General features: G+C 31.6%; 2 protein-coding genes across 6 annotated transcripts; one reads left to right on the top strand and one right to left on the bottom strand.

The window, feature by feature from the left end:
* The first annotated feature begins 349 nt into the window (after nucleotides 1–349).
* On the top strand, nucleotides 350–6,261 carry LOC130962015 (putative disease resistance protein At3g14460). 2 transcript variants are annotated; one of them, XM_057888098.1, is made up of 2 exons: nucleotides 350–4,114; nucleotides 5,498–6,261. In XM_057888098.1, the coding sequence occupies exons 1-2, from the start codon at nucleotides 538–540 to the stop codon at nucleotides 5,512–5,514; spliced, it is 3,594 nt and encodes a 1,197-aa protein (XP_057744081.1). In that variant the 5' UTR covers nucleotides 350–537; the 3' UTR covers nucleotides 5,515–6,261. The 2 variants fall into 2 exon arrangements, with proteins under 2 accessions (XP_057744081.1, XP_057744080.1); XM_057888097.1 differs by having other exon boundaries at nucleotides 350–4,190.
* Nucleotides 6,262–17,269: 11,008 nt separating this feature from the next.
* On the bottom strand, nucleotides 17,270–19,186 carry LOC130960549 (UPF0481 protein At3g47200-like). 4 transcript variants are annotated; one of them, XM_057885968.1, is made up of 3 exons: nucleotides 18,620–19,186; nucleotides 18,100–18,537; nucleotides 17,270–17,986 (listed from the first exon to the last, which is right to left on the bottom strand). In XM_057885968.1, the coding sequence occupies exons 1-2, from the start codon at nucleotides 19,016–19,018 to the stop codon at nucleotides 18,136–18,138; spliced, it is 801 nt and encodes a 266-aa protein (XP_057741951.1). In that variant the 5' UTR covers nucleotides 19,019–19,186; the 3' UTR covers nucleotides 17,270–17,986; nucleotides 18,100–18,135. The 4 variants fall into 4 exon arrangements, with proteins under 4 accessions (XP_057741951.1, XP_057741949.1, XP_057741950.1 ...); XM_057885966.1 differs by having other exon boundaries at nucleotides 17,271–17,986; nucleotides 18,088–18,537; XM_057885967.1 differs by having other exon boundaries at nucleotides 17,271–17,971; nucleotides 18,088–18,537.
* Nucleotides 19,187–19,844: the final 658 nt, after the last annotated feature.

Raw genomic sequence — 19,844 nt, 5'->3', positions numbered from 1 at the left:
AACAATCATGGGTCCTTTATTGTTTTTTTTTTTTCAATTGTAAAGAAAATGTATGTTAAGAAATTATATGATAAAAAAAATTACGGGTAACAACATTAATTAAGAAAAAAATTAAGAGTATTTATTTCGTAATGTGTTACAATTTTTATTTATTTTTTAATAATAATGAACAAGATCTGTGGAAACTAATTGTAGGTTGGAATAATATTATTGAGAATAACATGAAAAGGTGAAAATTTTCACGGATGGGTAATTTCGTAATTGTTCTCCGACATCATCATCTTTATCATGGTGGTGTACGTAAAAGCCATCATTATTGCACCACTTGATTTTGTCCAGACCATAAAACTCATCATTCATCAAGTCAATTTTAGTCACCACACAAATCAAACATTCCCTTAGCTCCTGTTTGCGAAAAAAACCCAGAGAGTACATTGCAAACTGTGAACCCTTCTTCTCTCGTCCTTCACCTTTCTTTCTTTCTTTCTTTCGTTCTTTCTTTCTTGTGATCTCATCTGTTGCACTTGAGATCCAATCATGGCTGTAAAATTTGATGGTGGAGCTTATCTCACTTCCTTTGTTGATGCTATTTTGGAGAAGCTTTCTCCAATACTTGAAGACGACTCATTTGTGGAAAGGAACATCTTGCTTGGAAGGTTAGAGAAAAGTCTGTATGAGGTTGGACCTGTTCTTGATGATGCTGAGCAGAAGCAGTTCACTGACAAGAGAGTCAAGAAGTGGCTTGTTGATCTCCAAGATGCTCTCTATTTTGCTGATGACTTGCTCGATGAGATCTCCACTAAAGCTGCCATCGCCGCCACTCAAAGGGATCCAGGTAACTCTTCTTCCTGGTCTGGTGTTGTTGATTCATATATTGAAGATACTGGTGACATGGAAAAAGTAGTTGGTACACTAGAGTCTGTTGTAGCAAAGAAACATTATCATCGTCTGAAAGAGTGCCCCAAGGTGGACACGTCGTCATGGAGAATTCCATCCACATCTCTCGTTGTAAGTTCTGACATTTTTGGTCGGGACGAAGACAAGGAGAAGATAATCAAATTGCTGTTAGATGATACTCGTCATGCTGTGACTGTCATCCCCATTGTGGGTATGGGCGGAATAGGAAAAACTACTCTGGCTCAACTGGTTTACAGTGATGTCAAAGTGGTGGAAAATTTTGACACGAGAGTATGGGTGTGTGTTGCTGAAAATCCAGACCCTGTTCATGTTACAAGGACAATAATAGGAGCAATAGATTCCCGTCTCTGTACTATGGACAATTTTAATTTTCTTCAGACTAATTTGAAGGAAAAGTTAACAGGAAAGACATTCTTAGTTGTTTTAGACGATGTCTGGCATGATCAACAAGACACATGGGAGGATTTCCTGAAACCTTTTCGGAATGGGAATAATGGAAGTAAAATTCTCTTAACAACGCGTAATGAAAAGGTTGCTTCTGTGTTCACAGCTCCTAATGGACATTATCAACTAAGTTTATTGTCAGGCGAAGATTGTTGGTCGGTGTTTTTGAAGCATTCATCCGTTTCTACTAATTCCAAACAATATGCAACTCTAGAACCAATTGGTAGAAAAATTGTTGAAAAGTGTAAGGGGTTACCTTTGGCTGTGAAGACACTTGGAGGTTTACTGCGCAATAAGTATAATGTAAGGGATTGGGAGAATATACTTGAAAGTGAAATTTGGGAACTCTCGGTGGATGAAAGTAAGATTGTTCCTGCACTAAGAGTTAGCTATCACTACCTCCCTTCACATTTAAAGCGGTGCTTTGTTTATTGCTCATTGTTTCCTGAAGATTATCGATTTGTCAAAGATGAATTAATCTTGCTGTGGATGGCTGAAGGTCTCTTACAACCAATGGAAAACAACACATTAGAAAATATTGGTTGTGCATATTTTGATGAATTAGTTGCAAGATCATTTTTTCAACTTTATAGCCCCGGTGCTGGGTTATTTGTAATGCACGATCTCATGCATGATCTAGCGACGTTTTTTGCTGGAAAATTCTTTTCCAGAGTCGACAAATTTGGCAATCCACACATGGCAGATAGCAAAACTCGTCATTTGTCATATTGGGATCCAATCTCGAGATTTCTAGAGGCCTATAATGGAGCGATATATGTGAGAACATTTCTACATGTTCGTGTTCAATCATGGCTAAAACAATTAAGGTGTTTAAGAGTTTTGTCATTTGGTCCCTTTGAAATTCTGTCATTACCTGATTCAATAGGTGAGTTGATCCATTTGCGTTATTTGGATCTCTCTGAGACACCTATTGTGACATTGCCTGAATCATTGTGTAAATTATACAATCTCCAAACTTTGAAGTTGTGGGGTTGTAAGAAGCTAGAGATGCTTCCCAGCGGCATGCAAGATCTTGTGAACCTACGCCATCTTGATATCGGGGGAGCTCATAGTTTACAAGAGATGCCAAAAGGAATGAGTAAGTTAAAGCATCTGAATTTCTTAAGTGGTTATATTGTCGGGGAGCAAGTGGAGAATGGGATAAGAGAACTGGGAGCACTTGACGATCTTCATGGCTCACTTTGCATTTCCAAATTAAAGAATGTGAAAGACAGCGGTGAAGCTTTGGAGGCAAAGATGGGTAACAAGAAGCACATCATCATTTTAGACTTGAAATGGTTTCGAGAAGATGATGATGATGATGATGTTGACAAATGGCTTGGAGAAGACGACTACGACGAAGAGAAGGAGGAGGATGATTGTGGTGGTGGTGGTGATACTGTTGATGTTGAAAAAGAGAGAGATATACTTGACAAGTTACAACCTCACCGAAACTTGGAGTGGTTATCAATTTATAGGTACAGGGGTGAAACATTCCCCGATTGGTTAGGCCTTCCTTGCTACTCCAATATGACTACATTGATTCTGTTTGTCTGTAAGAATTGCCGTCAGGTTCCTTCACTGGGACAGTTACCCTCTCTGCAGTATCTGGCGATACGTGGACTTCATGGGTTGGAGAGAATTGGTGGTGAGTTTTACAACAAAGCTGAATCATCTCATCAGGGCACACCCTTCAGATCTCTGGAGAGTCTGATATTTAATGGAATGCCTCGCTGGCGAGAGTGGCACATTCCTCATGACTTTGATGGATTTCCAAAACTTAAAACCCTTTCCATACTCAAGTGTCCGGTGTTAAGTGGAGATCTGCCTGCTCACCTTCCAGCTCTGGAGGAACTTATCATTTGGAAATGTGAAGAGCTTGCGTGTTCACTTCCGAGAGCTCCCAAGCTTCGCCAATCAATTATAGCCGGTTCCGGGATGAAGGATCCGGAAGATGACGAGATAATAATTTCAAAAACTCAGCAGGCGAAGTCCGTATTGGAGTGCCTGCTCCACATCCAATCGCCTTCGTGTCTCCGACGTTTGAGAATCCACAAGTGTTCGTCAGCCATATCAATTTCAGGAGACTATTTGCCGGATTCATTACAATTTCTGAAAATCTCGGGTTGTTCAAACTTAACAATCTCAGAGCCACTGCAACACAAGTCCCTAACGGAGGTAGTTGTGAGCAAGTGTGATTCACTGACGATGTTTCCATTGGGGGCCCTTCCAAATCTCAAGGCACTCCGTATCTCAAGTTGCCGCCGTTTAGTATCTGTGCCGGCGCTAGGCTTTGCTGCACCCCACCTAGAGGAACTGTATATGCGGGATTGCCCAGAAATGGATTGTTTTGGAGAGGAGTGGCTCCCGCCGAGCTTGACATCTCTTTGGATCTTTAATTGCGAGAAAGTAGGGAGGTGGATAACATCAAAGGGTTTGCAGAGTGAAGGCCTTACCCATCTTTTCCTTCGACAATGGAATGAAGTTAAGTCGTTCCCCAGAGAGGGTTGCCTTCCTGCTTCCCTCCAGTCTCTATATTTGGAGTCCTTTTCAAATCTGGAGACTCTAGACTGCAAAGGGCTTCACCAACTCACCTCCCTCCAAGAATTATCAATTGTTTGGTGTCCAAAGCTGGAGAATATCACACAACAAAACCTGCCTGCCTCCATATCAAAACTCATCATCACCGGAGAATGTCCTTTGAGGAGCAAGCTGGAAGAGATGAACGACCCACGGATTCAATTCGACGCAGGTAATTGGTTTTGCTCTCATCTTCCCCATACTCACTGCACGCCCTCCAGTTACAATGCTAATATGTTATGGAGGAGGTGCGTTCGTACTTTATGAAATACATTATTCTCTTTGATTTGCAAACTCGTATCAATTTCGAATTACCAAAACAGAACATACTTTAGTTATGCCATTCGATTTCACTTTTCTATTTCTGTCAGATTTTACTTCATAGAATTTTGCTTTTTATTTTTAAACTTTTGGGCTCTGTTTATCTTATAGAATTCTGTTATGTGTTGCTTGTCTGAAATTTTCATCTTTAAAGTTTAATCCATATTTGATTAAACCAAGGTTCTTGAAGCGAGAAAGACCCACAAATTCAATCCAAAAGTTATTACAAATGTAATTAGGAAGCAAACGGCATACTTTACTTATATCATCTTCTCTGTTTCTTACATTTGTGTTCATTTTGTGTACTTCCTAGACAAGTAATAGATTTTGAAGGTGCTCCAGTTTTTAATTCAATTTGAAAAGTTTATTTATTTATTTATTTTTTATTTTTCCCCACGTACTCTTGCATTGGGTCTTCTTCATTGGACCTCATCGAATTCTATTATGTGTTGCTATATCATCTTCAATCAAATTTGATCTGCCCAACATTCTTGCAGTTTTTTTTTTGTTTTTTTTTTTGTTGGGGTGGGGTGTTTAGGCAAATAAAAAGAAAAAACTGAATGTTAGTATCCCACTATACTTCAAGATATCTTTTTTCGAGTTATGACTAAGAAAATATAAACAAGTAAAAATAATTTATGTTTGGATATCTCATTCAAGTTTCATGGTCAACCATCACTAGTTCATTAAGTCCAAACTCAGTCTTACCAGGGAATACCGTGAGTTTTAGTTGGGAACTTAGGAATAAGATTATAAGAGTTGGTCATAACTCAAATTTAGTTAAGGTTTTAATTTCTGCTTTACACTTTCTGTTTGAGTCTGTTTTGAATCTCTTTCTCTATTGGCTAGTTTCCTCACATATATAAGGTTGATATGAAATGGAATTGATGATCCAACATTTTCAACGGGTAATTTGTTTCATCCTCTCCAGAAGTTATTGCATGTTGTCCAAATGTTTACTTTATGTGCCAAGATTTTCTTTTGCATAAGAAACTTCATGTAGATTTTTTTTTTTTAATTTTCTTCGAGTGTTTAACGCCTGAGCATGTGACTGAATTGTAATGATTAATTCAGACACTCAAACTTGTTGATAAATGTGGTGTTATTTGTTACCTTAGTGAAATCGGCATTATACTTATTGTATGAATTATTTGATGTTGTAATAATCTTGGATTTCATCGAGCTAACCTGATATTACATCAGAGTAACTTGAATTTCTCCGTTTCAACCATAGGCACGATCTATTGCTGAACTCACATATGGAACATCAAAGTGGATTATCCTAGTAGACATACTGTGCCTTCTCATTTTGCTGTTTTAATGGAAGCCGAAGAGAGAACTTCTGTGTCTGTGGTTTCACGACTGAGAATAGCAGCAACAGTCTAAAGCCTGAGAATGTTGAAGAAGTTCACGACTGAGAAGTGGTCAATGGCACATAATCCAGTCTTACAGAATATATCTGAACATTTTAATTTTTAAATTCGATTTTCTTTTTGCGAGGGATAGAATAATTAAGAATAAATTGCTTGTGTCTCACATGAAACCAATGCCAAATCTGTTTCTGAAAATTGTGAGTTTTTACCAAGGAATACCCTGAGTTTGAGGTGGGGATGTTAGGACTTTCGAGTTCCTTTGTAACTTTCTATTCTGTATTTTTAGTCAGGGTGTTAGTGTCTTTTTTACACTTTCTGTTTTGAGTCTTGTTTGAAACTCTTTCTACATATGTATCTTGTGCATAACGAATGAGGCCATTCAGTTTCATATCATCTACTGTCTCACAAAGTCTTTGAGCAATTTTTTTTCAACACATTTTGGTTTACATTTTTATTTTGCAACTCCTTCAACAATGCCTAGTGTCAATAGGGGCATCGAGATATCGAAGTGAGAGATAATATAGTTTCTGTTTGCCTAGTTTGGTTATGCAACTTTTATTTACTCACTATTTGTGATGTAAATTTGTGTTCTCTACTTTATTTGTAGAAATGTGAGCCTATATGAACAGACATTATTATATATTTCTATCATATGTGGCAACTGAAGTTTCATGTTTACAATAGTTACATTTTACTGCAGTAAGTTAGTTTTCTCTCTGCACTTGGCAGATCCTCTAAATCAAGTTTGAGGGCACCGAGATTTTTTTTCAGGGAACCTTTTTAAACTTACTACAAATGCAAAATTTGTTTTGTAAGTTAAGAATTGTACCCTCTAGGCATATATTACTACCTAGTCTTGTATGATGTGTAATCCATGTACTAGCTATTATACTTCATAGTGAAAGGAGACCAATTGAAATAGAAGCGCAGGTGAATTAATCAAAACAATCTCAGACATTTTACCCTATCATATATAAAGTATTGGAAGGTTTTCACATATGCCATGGTATTTTATTGCTTTATTGCTAATTTGCTATTCCAGTGTGCAGAGATGTTGAGATTTATAGTATAATATTTAGATGGTGTAGATGTATGATTAAGTAATACAGTAAATCATTGAGAGAGAGAGTGCAAGTAGATCCTAGCACGGGTCATTTCCTTAACCTATTTTATTTTTATGAGAATGACGTAATGGACAATTGCATTGATTTTTGTTTTTTTCCTTAGCCAAGTTTGAGAGAAAATTTGTCGGCTGGAATTTGAAGCCGATGGAATAGTGGGCCCATATTCTTGTTGGGTTGTGTGGGCTAAAGCCAGTGTAAATATAAAAAATGTAGGCCAAGGAAAAATAGGGTAACATGCGATGACAAAATAAAAGGGGTTTGAATCCCGTCTTGTGCATGCAATAATTTATTGGTCAATGACAAACTCTTAAATGGAGTTCAGTACCGCGAAGGATTACTCCTTAGCCTGTCGGATTGAGAAATACCGTAAAAAACCAAAAAACAAGAAAAAGAAACTAAATACCAAAAAAAAGAATAAAGGGTCACTATTAATAAATTATCGCTATTTATTGTTAAGAAGCCCTTTTTATTAATGATGTCTAAAAATGAATGGTTTGCGTAGTGGTAACTGGTAGTGAGAATGAGTAATGCTGTACATACAAGTCTTTTTGGCTTATAAGTCTTACAAGTTGTGTCAAATCTAACAAAAATTACATTCACCCATTGAAGCGTGATAACACACGCATCACTCAACCATTTTCAAAGCGCGCTTTCACTCACCATTATAAAAGACACTTCTTCTTTTTCACGTTCCACCTTTTTCTCCTTCTCTTGAGAAAGTACAATAAAAAAGAAAAGATGAATAAGAAAAAAAAAGAAGAAAAAAATTGTAATGATGATAAAAAAAAGGAAGAAACAATAGAAGATGAGAAGGAAGAAGAGGAAGAATTTTGAATTATGCAGAACTTATCAGAATAAAAATACACCTAAAAATTCTTAAAATACACTAAAATATCTTCGTATTACACCCAAATATCTTCGTGCTACACCCAAATTTGCTGCAAATAGGGGGTGGCAAGCGGGGAAGTCCGCCCCACCCCGCCCCGCCAGAAGCCCGCCCCTAGGCGGGTTGGCCCGCGCCCGCCCCGCCTAGTGAGGCGGTCCCAAAATTCCAGCCCGCCTCGCCTAATGGCGGGCTGGTGGGCTCTTTTTTTATTTTTAATTATTAAATAATATATATATAAAGACATACAAAAATCTCTTTTGTTTTTTACTTTTAACTATTATAATTTCTAAAAGTATAAACAAATTATAATTTTTATATTCACAAACATTAAAGTCTTTGTAATTATAAATATCTAATAAACATAATTATAAACTAAGTTTTCATCCAAAACATAATTATAAATATTGTTCCCAAAGCAAAATAAACATAATCCAAAACATAATTATAAATATTGTCTCTAAAATAAAATAAACATAATTCAAAACACTCAATTTTCATCTTCATTCTCTTGTAAGTTGGGTTGGGAGAAGTTGGGTTTCGTTAAAAAATTGTAAAAATACCCCCTTGCTAAAAAATACTAAGCCCGGCGAGAAAGCCCACCCCGCCCCGCCAAAGCCCGCGGTTTAAGCAGTGCGGGTTAAGCGGGCTTTTGCTATTTGGCGGTCCCAATTTTCCAGCCTAACCCGCCTTTTTTGGCGGGTTATGCGAGCCGGCCCGGTGGGTTTAGGCCCATTTGCCACCCCTAGCTGCAAATACAGAAAAATATTTTCTCTAATGCTGTGTTTTTTTCTTCTTCTTTTTTTTTCTTATTTTTCTTTTTTTAGTTAAATGATTGTAAGTTCATCATCTTTCAAGTAATTTTGCAGTATTATGTATTTCTTCTTCTTCTTTGTGTAATATTTTTTATTTTTAATCTTGTTAAGAAAGTAAAACAAGAAGAAACTTGAGAAGGTAAAATAAAAAAAAAAGATGAATTAAATTTTGTTTTTATTCCTCTAATGCTATATTTTTTCTTTTAAATTGAACCACACCTTAGCCTTGGATTCAAAATAATAATCAATTTTATTCTGGTTTAATTGACAATCTGAACTTGAATTATTTATTATCTTCAACAACGAGATAACTAATGATGAAAGAGAAAAAAATGAAAAGAGGAGAAGAAATTTTAATGAAAAAAGAAAGAGAAAGAGAAGGAGGAAGAAGAGGTGGTGTTGATGACGATGATAACGAGAGAGAAAAATTACAAGGAGGAGGAGGAGGAGGAGAAGAAAAAAAAGAGGAGGTACAAAAAGAGAAGAAGAAGAAGAAGAAGAAGAAAAAGGGGCACAAAAAAAACGTAAAAAATACGTGAATATAAATAATTTGTATGACTTGTATGAAAAATATTTGTATGTGGAGAATAACTCAGTGAGAATAGATCCTCTCAATTGTTAAAAAAATTGAGAATATAAAATATGATATTTAACCTTTCATTACTCTCTCTTTAATATTTATTTTTAATCTCACTCATAAAATTAATAGTGAGAAATTATATTTTACTTCTTTAAAAAAAATTTGAGAAGATCCATTCCCAATTGTAATTATACGCATAGTAATTAAGCTTTATTGAAGTTGCTATATTATTGTATGTTGAATGTTGAAAAAAATTGAATGTTAGGTCCAATGAGAATGAAAACAAAATGACTGTGAGCTTGAAAAAATTAATGTGAGCTTAAAAAATTAATAATCTTAGTAGTAATAATTTTGTTGCATAAGAAAATACATATGAAATATTTAATTAGCAACATATTAAAAATGGGCTCATCTTTAAACGCTCTTTGCTATTTATGGTGTGCTGCACACTTTATTAATTCATTAAATCTAAATTTTTTATTTATTATATTTTATTTGAATTATCTAGATTTAAAAAGGTAACATGTTAATTAGATTAACTATTTTTTTAAAAATTTTAGATTTTTTTTATAAGTTTCAGATATTGAGCTGAAGTCCAAACAAAAAATATAGTATATAAATATTAAAAGCAATATGTCTGTATAACAAAAACTATTACTGGACTTTAAAATTAAAATAAATAATACATAAAAAATAATTTGAAAATCTATGTACTAAATTAAAAAAAAGATATATTAGAATCTTTAAAAAAATATTAAATATATATTATGTATATAATATTAAAATTTAAATAAATTTTGTTTTGTGTAAAATAAAATTATAATATTAAATAAAAACACAACAATAATAAATTTTGTATTATATAAATTTAATTAATATATATATATATAATATTATTTTGTGTGAAATAAAATTATAACATTAAATATGAAGTGAATGAAAAAAGATTTTGTATTATATAAATTTAATTTAAAAAACATATATACAAGATAAGAAGCAAACAAACATATAATAATTTTATTTTGTGCGAAACAAAAATTCATATAAAAAAATATTTATATAATTTTTTATTGAGATATGTTACTTTATTATATCTAAAATATATTATTTGAAATAATTATATTATTTTAGTTAATATATTATTTAAAAGAATATTTAAAATTTATTATTTTGTATTAAAAATTTATTAAAAATATATTATTAATTTTTCTTAAAATAATATTTTTTTTGTTTAAATACTATGACAAAAAAATTTTACGGAACTATTCAATAAATATTATATAAGTTAATAAAAGAAAAAAGTACTCAAAATTTTTTTTTATCAAAAATAAAAAGACTCAAATTCCTGACTTAGGTGAGTATGAGAAGAATATGCCGTTTGAATTATAACTCGTTGGTAAAGAAAGAAATAATCTTAATTATATATTAAATAAAATAATTATTGTGAGCCAATCTCAATTATTGTGAGCCGAGCTTGAGCTTAGTCTAGTTCGGCTCAGTTCGACTCACTTTCAACCCTTATTTAGCCCATAACAAAAACAAAAACATAATAAATAAATTTAATTTACCTTATAACCTTTGATAGTAGGTTAACTTTTAAAAAGTGTTGCACTCTCTACTTTACTTGGAGTGCACTAGCTTTTACCTATTAAATGAGATTGAATTTAAGTGTTGAATGGTAAATGCTTTTGTAACAAAATTAAAATTTTTTTCTTCAACCACATTTTAATTCAAAAGTAATAAATTATAATTTTTGTGTTTCCGTTTAATTGTTATATTGAAAAGTAATTAATTTTTTTTTTGTTAATTTATTATTCAATTTCATTTATAATAAGAAATACTAGGAACAATAATCAAAATTCTTGTAATTTTTTATGGTTGTACTTTACCAAAAAAAAAAATTTAGACTATTATTTTTAATATATTTTTTCTAAGTGTTGTTTTTTTTTTATCAATTTTTTATTTATTTTTCTTGTTTATAATATAGATGTTTTTGTTTAGATTTTTTTAAATGTTCTCTAATGTATATTATTGTATTTTTGTAATGAAATTTTAAATATTTATTATTCATATAAATTTTTTAATTATTTTTATTAATACATATTTTTTTATAGAACTTTATTATTCTTTTGTTTTTTTATAATTTTTACTATATATTTTTAAATTAATATTTACTTTGTTTATTATTATTATTATTATTATTTTATTATATAAATTATTAATTCCATTAAAAATGCCAAATTCAATACATAAAGTGAGAATTTATTCATTGTTACCAAAATGAACTCAGCCACAACCCAGTAGGATTTTATTGCACCAATAGGTGGTTTTGTTCACATTTCACAAGGCCTTTATGATTAGTATTTAGTTCAACTGTTTTACGCTGTATGTGGCTTACTTTGCAAAACTCGGCTTTAGTAACTTCTTCATATAGTCATGGCTGTCTTGACAGTTGCCTTTTTTTGTTTTTTTAGACAAATTTTAAGGATGTATGTGGTATTTCATTTCACACAACACGACAAATTTGTTACATCCAACCGGACCGTACTTGCCATACCAGTGTTTCATTAAAGCAAATGGAACATCTGAAAATTTTCCTAAAGTATTATTCTTTAGGAAAGTTTTCACATGTGCCAGGACACTTTACTGATATATTGCTATGCCATAATGCAGAACCGTTGAGATATATATTAAAAAATTATAAAGGTGGAGATAGATTGGTAGAGTTATATAGTAGAGTAAAAAGACAGAGGGTGTTGGCTGTTCTTCTAACAGGTTGAAACGTGAACCAAATTAGAGTTGGTAAGAATTACATAGTGGGCAGTTGAATGTGTTTTTTGTCTTTTTGTGAAGCCATTGTTTGGAACCAAGCCTTGGGAGTGTTTTGGCTTTGTGGGAGCCGATGCAAAGATTGGGAGAATGAGTAACACTATAACAACGAGAATGTGAGATGGAACCATTAAATTTAGATGTGATAACAATAATATATGTGACTATTTCAACAAATAAAATTTATATCCCGACCAAAAAAATAAATAAAATTTATATTAAGATGTTATTTTTTATTGCAACAAATAAAATATAAAATAAATAAATTATATTTTAATTTACGATATATGATAGATAGATTATTTTATATAACTATTAAAAATATGTTAAATAACTATGTTTGTTAAAAATATTAGTAAAATAGATTTTTATTTAAAATATTACATGTATAATTACATACCATTTAAAATATTTCATGTATATAACGGTAGATACATATATTTCATAATGAATTTATAATCATGTTATATTTATTTGTTTATAAGAGCAGGTAAAAAAAAGTAAATTTGGTTTAATCAAGATAAATATGAGCATTTTCAATATATATAAATACAGCAATTATTTTTTATTATTATTTTATATGTTATTTATTTATATTTTAATATGTTCTATTATTAAGGTCATTAATATTTTTTAAAAGATTTTTTATTTTTATTTATTAAAACTCAAATTTTATAAAAAGTGATATATTTAATGTGTACAAGTTATTTTGACCCATTTTAAACACTCTTGTAATTTGTATTAATTGAATTAATTGATTATTAACCTATTTTTGTTTTAAATCTTTGAATTTGGTAAAAATCATACACTCTAAGTTTAACTTATTCTAAAGAATTATTTGTAAAATCGAATGCTAAGTTGATGCTAAAATGAATTAAATTTGGAACTCTTGTTTACCTCAATGAAGACTTGCAAAAACATGTCTACCAAACAAAATAATATGTTTTGTGTTGTTCATAAGTCAGCGTTCAAGTCCAAATAAATGTGATGTTAATTGTATAACATTGTTGTGAAATCAATTTATTTGAATTTGTAGAAGTTTATAATTTGATCCGAAACAATGTTAGGATAGTTTTCCATCTGACGAACATATAGATTTACATATTAAAATTCTAGTTTTACCATTGCCGACCACCATCATCCATGTGTTACTGCCACGTTGGAGGCCGAACGGCTCAGCGCTAGTCGTTCCTGGTTTTTCGCGGCTCCTCCAAGTCGTTTTTGCTTTTTTGTCGCTTGGCGTCTCATTTTTTTTCACACTGAACCGCCTCTTATTTCGCCTATGTTCTGCTTCCCTTTGACGGTTGGTTTTGCCGTTTCAGTCTCTTTATCTGTTTCTAGATCTGGTTCACTGAGTTGCCGTGGTTCTTCTTCCTTGTTGCTGCTCCTCCTCCATGATAAGAGGTTTTGGCTTGCAAAGGTCCTCCTTGGCTAATGGTACACCATCATTTCTACTTCTACCTAAGCTTTGTAGTTTGACCGTAGTTTTTCCTCACTTTTTCTTCTACTTGAGTCTCTTTCCTCCAAATATCATTTTGTGTCTCTTAACCATTTACTAGAATGTCTCTAGCATGATAATCCAAGTATGGGTGAACACGGGTCGAGTTGGTTCGGATTTAGGGTGAAATTAGAACCGAACCAATTGAATTGTAATTGGTTCGATTTGGTTCGGATTTACATATTTTTGTGTATGTACTCGAACCAAACCAAATTGATTAAGAACGGATTGGTTCGGGTCGGATAATTAGGTACCCGATGAAACAAAAATTCATAAAAAAAATGAAACTTTTATCTTAAAAATTCTGTAAGTACAATAAACATGTAAAATCAATAGAAATAATCTAATCATGTTAAACACCAAATATATTAAAAATTAAACACATTAAAATTAAAATATATTAAACACTAAAGACATTAAAATCCAAACATGTAAAACACCAAACACATTAAAAGTTAAATATAAAAATACAATAAAGAGAAACTCAAAATCATTAAAAGACACACACATATATATATATATATATATAATTTTTATTTTTTTATTTAATTAATATATGGTCGGATCTGCGGGTTGGTTCGGATTCCGCACCCTCAGAACCGTTATTCGGACCAATTACTCTTGGTTCTAAAACCAATTTAATTGATTTGGTTCGGGTTTGAACGAATAATCGGGTACCCAATATCCGTGCTCACCCCTAAATCTATGACGGGATCAATTATCACAAAACCAAGACCTTTACATGTTCAACAATTTCATCATTTCAAATATCAATTTCATGTATATATATCATAAAAACAAAAATAAAAGTCACATATATAATTACTCAAAATATTATATATTCTAATATTAGCAAAATCATATAAAAAATCATTCTCTCTCACACACATATTCGCTGCCAAGAATAACAAAAACTTGAAAAAAAAATGATTTGTTTTATTTTTGCTGACAGAAAATGGAAAAATAAAAAAATAATTTTATCTCGTTTTTGTTGATTATGTTTGCGTTACCTTTTAAAAATTATTTTTGTATTTATTGACTACGAAAATGATACTAAATATATAAATTAGTAAATTTTTATATTTTGAATTAAATTAAATTGACAAATAATTTTTTTTAAATTAAAAAATCTCTATTTTAATTAACATGCATTATAATGTAATAGTAGATAAAAGGAAATTATTTTTTAGTGGTTAAAAAAATTATGTGGTATTTATATGGTGATTAAAATGAGCCCAGTAACTCGGCTATTTTCCACTTTAACTACCCATCTAAGCAGCTACTACTTTTAGATGTTTTTGTCTTTTCATCTACTATGTGCTTAATTTATATTTGGCTTAAATTCATGTAAGTTATAAACTTGTATATTAATATTAATTTTGATATATAAAAAAAGTATGTCAAATCATTTTTAATTATATTACATCAGCCATTAACTATATAAAAATACATATTTAATATTTATGAAAAAGTTTAATTATCTGGTCATAACAAATTTGATTCTTTTTCTATACTAAATATGATTATTCAGGTGATAATAATTTTATTAAAAAATTAAATAAAATATATATATATTTATATATATAGTAGCTGATTATTTATCTTTATAAAATATTTTTGTATGTAATATACACAAATATAATAACTATATTTTTGTCACATATTTTATTTTATTTGAAATCAAAATAAATATAATTAATAATAATAAATTTAATCTAATGATTATTCCAATAAAAATTATTCAATTTTATAATATTACAACAATATCATATATTTTTTTTAATTAATAAATTTTTTACAGTCTTTTTATTTAGTAAAGTCTTTTTACTATATTTGTGCCCAATAATTTCAACCACATTAAATTGTAAAATTTTATCCAATTTTCATTACTTATCTATTATGTTTTCAGGCCTGTATTTTAATAGGTCATCAGCTCCCAGCTGATTTACTACAACAGTTGTCTGTAAAGCCGCACAGCCCGCACTATATGAATTGCCTTTTATCGTCTTTTTACGGTCATTTCATGGACATTAACGACATTACACACCTAATAACACGACAAAATTCTTATGGGTTACCGAACCGTACCTGGCACATTGCTATGCCAATAAAGCGGCTGGCACATGTGAAATTCTTCCTATTCTTTATGTAGCACAAAAACCAATCAAGAGAACCACCTACTTGTTCACCTACTTTTTTGTCTTTTTCTCCCTATAATTTCCTCCATTATTTTATCCGTATTTGCACAACCATCAATAAAGTATAGTAGTATTATTCGTTATTATTATAAGATCAATCAAAACATCTTCAAGACACACTAATCAAATTAATTGTGAGGAAGACTAAGTCAATATCTTCTAGTTTGTCGCAAACTGCTACCATTTCTCACTAACTTGGTCCTTGTAAAAGTAATAATCTAATATCCTAAAGCATCCACTCAGAAGGATCAAGGTAGGTTCCCATCTCATTATATCAGCAAGTTCATGAAGGAGAAATTTGACAATAAAGCATGAATTTGTGTTGCCAAAAAAAATTGATGTTCTTAATGTTAAGAAGATTGTATTAGTAGCAATAACTTGTAGTTCTTGAGACATGAATAAGGTGAACAGAGAAGTAATTTACATTATTTTTCTTTTCTGTTTCATGAATTACCAATTTGCCATAAAAAGATAAACGTTGAACCATTCAACATTGCTGAACATAATCATAGTAAAAGTTTAGATTAATACTCAAAGTCTGAATATACATTTAGAAAGATATTACTGACATATTATTATGTAAGCAGTTCGAGCCGTTTATTATCTTATGTCCTTTGAGTGCATTTCTTATTTAAATTGAAAGAGGCAGCCACGTAATAATGGTAGGTGTGAAAGTGGCATCATGTGGAAGAAAAAATCAAAAGCGTTCTACTAGATTATCACTATGTGTATTAATGTATTATCATTATCACAAGGGACAAAAACAAAAGCCAAGTTATTAGTAGTTGCTTTGTTTTGGAGGAATTTTAAATTTTTGTATGTGGAGACAAGGTCTCACAAATCATTGAAATCAACGAAAACTATATGTTTAATTATTTATTAAATTATTATTTTATCTGCAAATGGTTTTAATTATCATGAAACACCGTTCAAAGAAGTGTTAAAAAAAAAATAAAGATGTGTGGGACGAAATTTCCTAAATATAATACTAAGGAAATAATTATCATAATTAGCAGACAACCAACAATCAACTATATTAGTTTATGAAATTTGATAAAATTAATTTTAAATTAAAAGATTTTAATGCTTTAAAATTCTCTTTTAATTAGATTTTAGTTTGATTTAATTTAATAAATTTATTATATTACAAAAATGTTTAATAACAAAGAAAATCAGTCAAAAACAACCATAACTTTTCTTATTTAGTATTTATTAATTATTGCAATAATTAATTAATGCTAAATAAGACATGTTCTGACTATTTTTTTTGTCTACCTAGCATTACTTAAGGTACTACCTCAGCAAATTTTATTATCATTAATAAAAAAAGTGATAGAAAGACTAAGGTAGTTAACTTAAAATATTTAAAAAATAAATTAAATTAAAAATTTTGTTATGATAGGGAGTTATTCATTTTTGAATTTGGATGATCATGCCAAGGTATAATTCGTTCTTCCAATGTATTAGGAATATAGCACAATTTGTATATCCAAATCAATTATTTGTCACACCTAATTTGTCAAATACAAAAATCTTCATTCAATCACTAAAAAAATATATTAATTTTTTCGTGATTTTTGTTACATTTAAAAATATTTTGAAGATATCTTTGTTACTTTGGAAAATACTTCTACGATTGCTTTGATAATTCTAAAGTATTTTTGGTAATTTCGGTTCATTAATCTCTAACCCTAGACCAATTATTGATTCTGAAATGTGCTGCAAACACTAATCCAAATTCACAAGGTGGCAAAACTACTGCAATGTTTAACATGATTCCAAATCTATTCCATTAACACATACAAGCTCCTACATCACAATTGTGCATTCAATTTTAAACTTGAACAAACAAGAGAGAGATAGAAATAGCAATTTTTTCTAGCTGATGCCTAATGGCCTTTAGCTGCATAATGTGTCTGCTTAGCTGAATAAACTGTCTGCATAATAATAGTGAGAACCACCACCAAAGTGGCGGCGACAACGGCAATGAATTTCCACACGGTAGGGATATGATCGCGTATCAAAATCCTGAAGCCATTTCGCCCATAGTACACAACATTCTCAAGAAGATGCCTGCAGTTATGCCCAGTGATTATAGGCCATTTGCAGAACGCTTCCGTGACTAACGTAGGTCGTTTCTCCTTATTAAGTTTCTCACAGACTTCGCTATAACTCGAATCCATGTGTTCAGCACCAGCACAGATTGTGCGAAACATTGTCATAAGTTCTTTCTTGCTTTTCTTAGGCATATTATTTACTATCACTCCCTTTTTTAGGAGCAGGTCAAGGTCGTGCTCGCAGCATATCAAACTTTTGAAGAAGAAAGCATATGAAGTGTACTTACCTCTTACCCAAATCCTGCTCTGTTCCCAAGCAATCAAGTTTCTCCATCTCACATCAGTTGTTTCCTTAATATGCAGAGGCTGTATTTTTAGTTCCTTTTCAGCAGCTTGGAAGATTATATTAAAATCAAATATATCAACAAGCTCATCATAGTTAGCATTGACATTGGGATTGACATTACCGCTAGGGTTACCGTTAAGGACATTGTTAGTTGTTGCTGCTGTAATGGTTATCCCTGCAGCTTGAAGCCTCGTGGCGCATCGTTTAGCTCTGGGCGTGCTTCTCTCAATCGACTGGTTTCGAAGCTGTTTTCTCCAATTGTGGACAAGTGCATTAATTCAAGCAAATGAGCGAAGCCACTTTGATCTTGTGAATCGTAACCAAAGGCTTTGCTCATGAGGTTGGCCACACGGTGGTCCTCACCTACTTCCCGATGGTTGACAGGGAAGAGATTCATGTACAACCTCTTGAGAACAACGAAAGGGATCTGATTTTCCAGCATGGAGATATCATTCAGCACACACTTGATCGCTTTCGTTGTCTCCAGGAATGGATCTCTGGAAAAGTTAGGTTGCAGATCCCTGTACTGGCCAAGCTTGTGGAGAAGCTCTAGCAAGAAACAACCATCCACCTGTTACAATAGTATGTAGTAGAGTAATTAGTTATTAGGGTGCCTTTAGAAATTCGTGAAGAAGCAACTAACTCATTATTACCATCATGATTTTCGCGAGGTCGTGGGGATGTAACTCCATGTTCCCGCCGTAGGAAGCGCGAACCACACTGTCCAGCTTGAGAATGTCGTTGCCCAAATTTTCCAGCGTCGAGGCGGCATTTTTGGTTGTTTGTCTTGATCTGTTGTTGGTGTTGGTTTGATCACTATCACTACGCTCAAGTAATTCCCTCATGTAACGCAATTTAGGTTCTTCCACGAGGAGGATTTGCCTTGTGGCTCCCCTGTGTAAGGGTCCAATGGATACCACTTTTGGCTTGTAAGATTCTTCTTTGGGCTCTCGAATCTCTTCTGGGATTCTTGAAATGCTGCATGCTTTAACTTCTCCGTGGTCAATAGATCCCAGAATCACTTTAACGGGAACTATCCAGTCAGATGTCATCTTGAATTTGAACAACAATACGAAAAAGAAACTAACAGAGAATATGATTTTTCTTCCAAGGATCCAAAAACCACGAAGAAATAAAGAAAGGGTCACAAGTCACAACAAGTCAATCTGAAGTCAATGTGGAGAGAGAAACACCAGGTGACCAAAAGAAAGAAAGAAAACGAGGTCCTTCAATTTTGCCAAGTATATTTTTCGTCCCAAAAAGATTTTATTACAGTGAGATTTTTGAATTTTAAGAAGTTATTCTATTAAAATTAATTAAATTAAATTTTTATAATTCAAATTTAGATTAATTAAAATTTATATACATTTTATAAGGATTAATAAATAATGTTTATTAATTAAAAAATAGTAAAAATTTATTAATTTAATTTAAATAATTAAAATTTTAGTTTAATTTAATATGAAAATATTTAATAATATAAAATTATTTATATTTTAATTAAAATATTTAATTAATTATTATCAATATTTTTAATAATATAAAATAATATTTAATACTATAAAATTATTTATTTTTTATAATTAAATACTAACTAAATTTCAATAAAAATACTAACCCTCTAAATATCCTTATTTATAAAATTCTTGCACGTCTCTTTTCCGAGGTAGGCATCAGAGTAGTCCCTGAAGTTGTCCTCGAGGATCAAAGTAATCCCTGAAGTTAAAAATTTGTCTGGATCGTCCCTGAAGTTGATCTCCGGTACTCATAGTGGTCCTTCCGGTGAATTTCGTCCACCTGGCGCAACCGGAAAGCTGAGGTGGCATCGTTGGTGACACGTTAGCACGCCAAAACGACGTCGTTTCATGGGTGGCGCCA

This window comes from Arachis stenosperma, chromosome 2, assembly GCF_014773155.1.
Source record: "Arachis stenosperma cultivar V10309 chromosome 2, arast.V10309.gnm1.PFL2, whole genome shotgun sequence".
Lineage (NCBI taxonomy): Eukaryota > Viridiplantae > Streptophyta > Magnoliopsida > Fabales > Fabaceae > Arachis > Arachis stenosperma.
The sequence above is the reverse complement of the archived record's forward strand: the minus strand, read 5'-3'. Positions and strand labels throughout refer to the sequence as shown.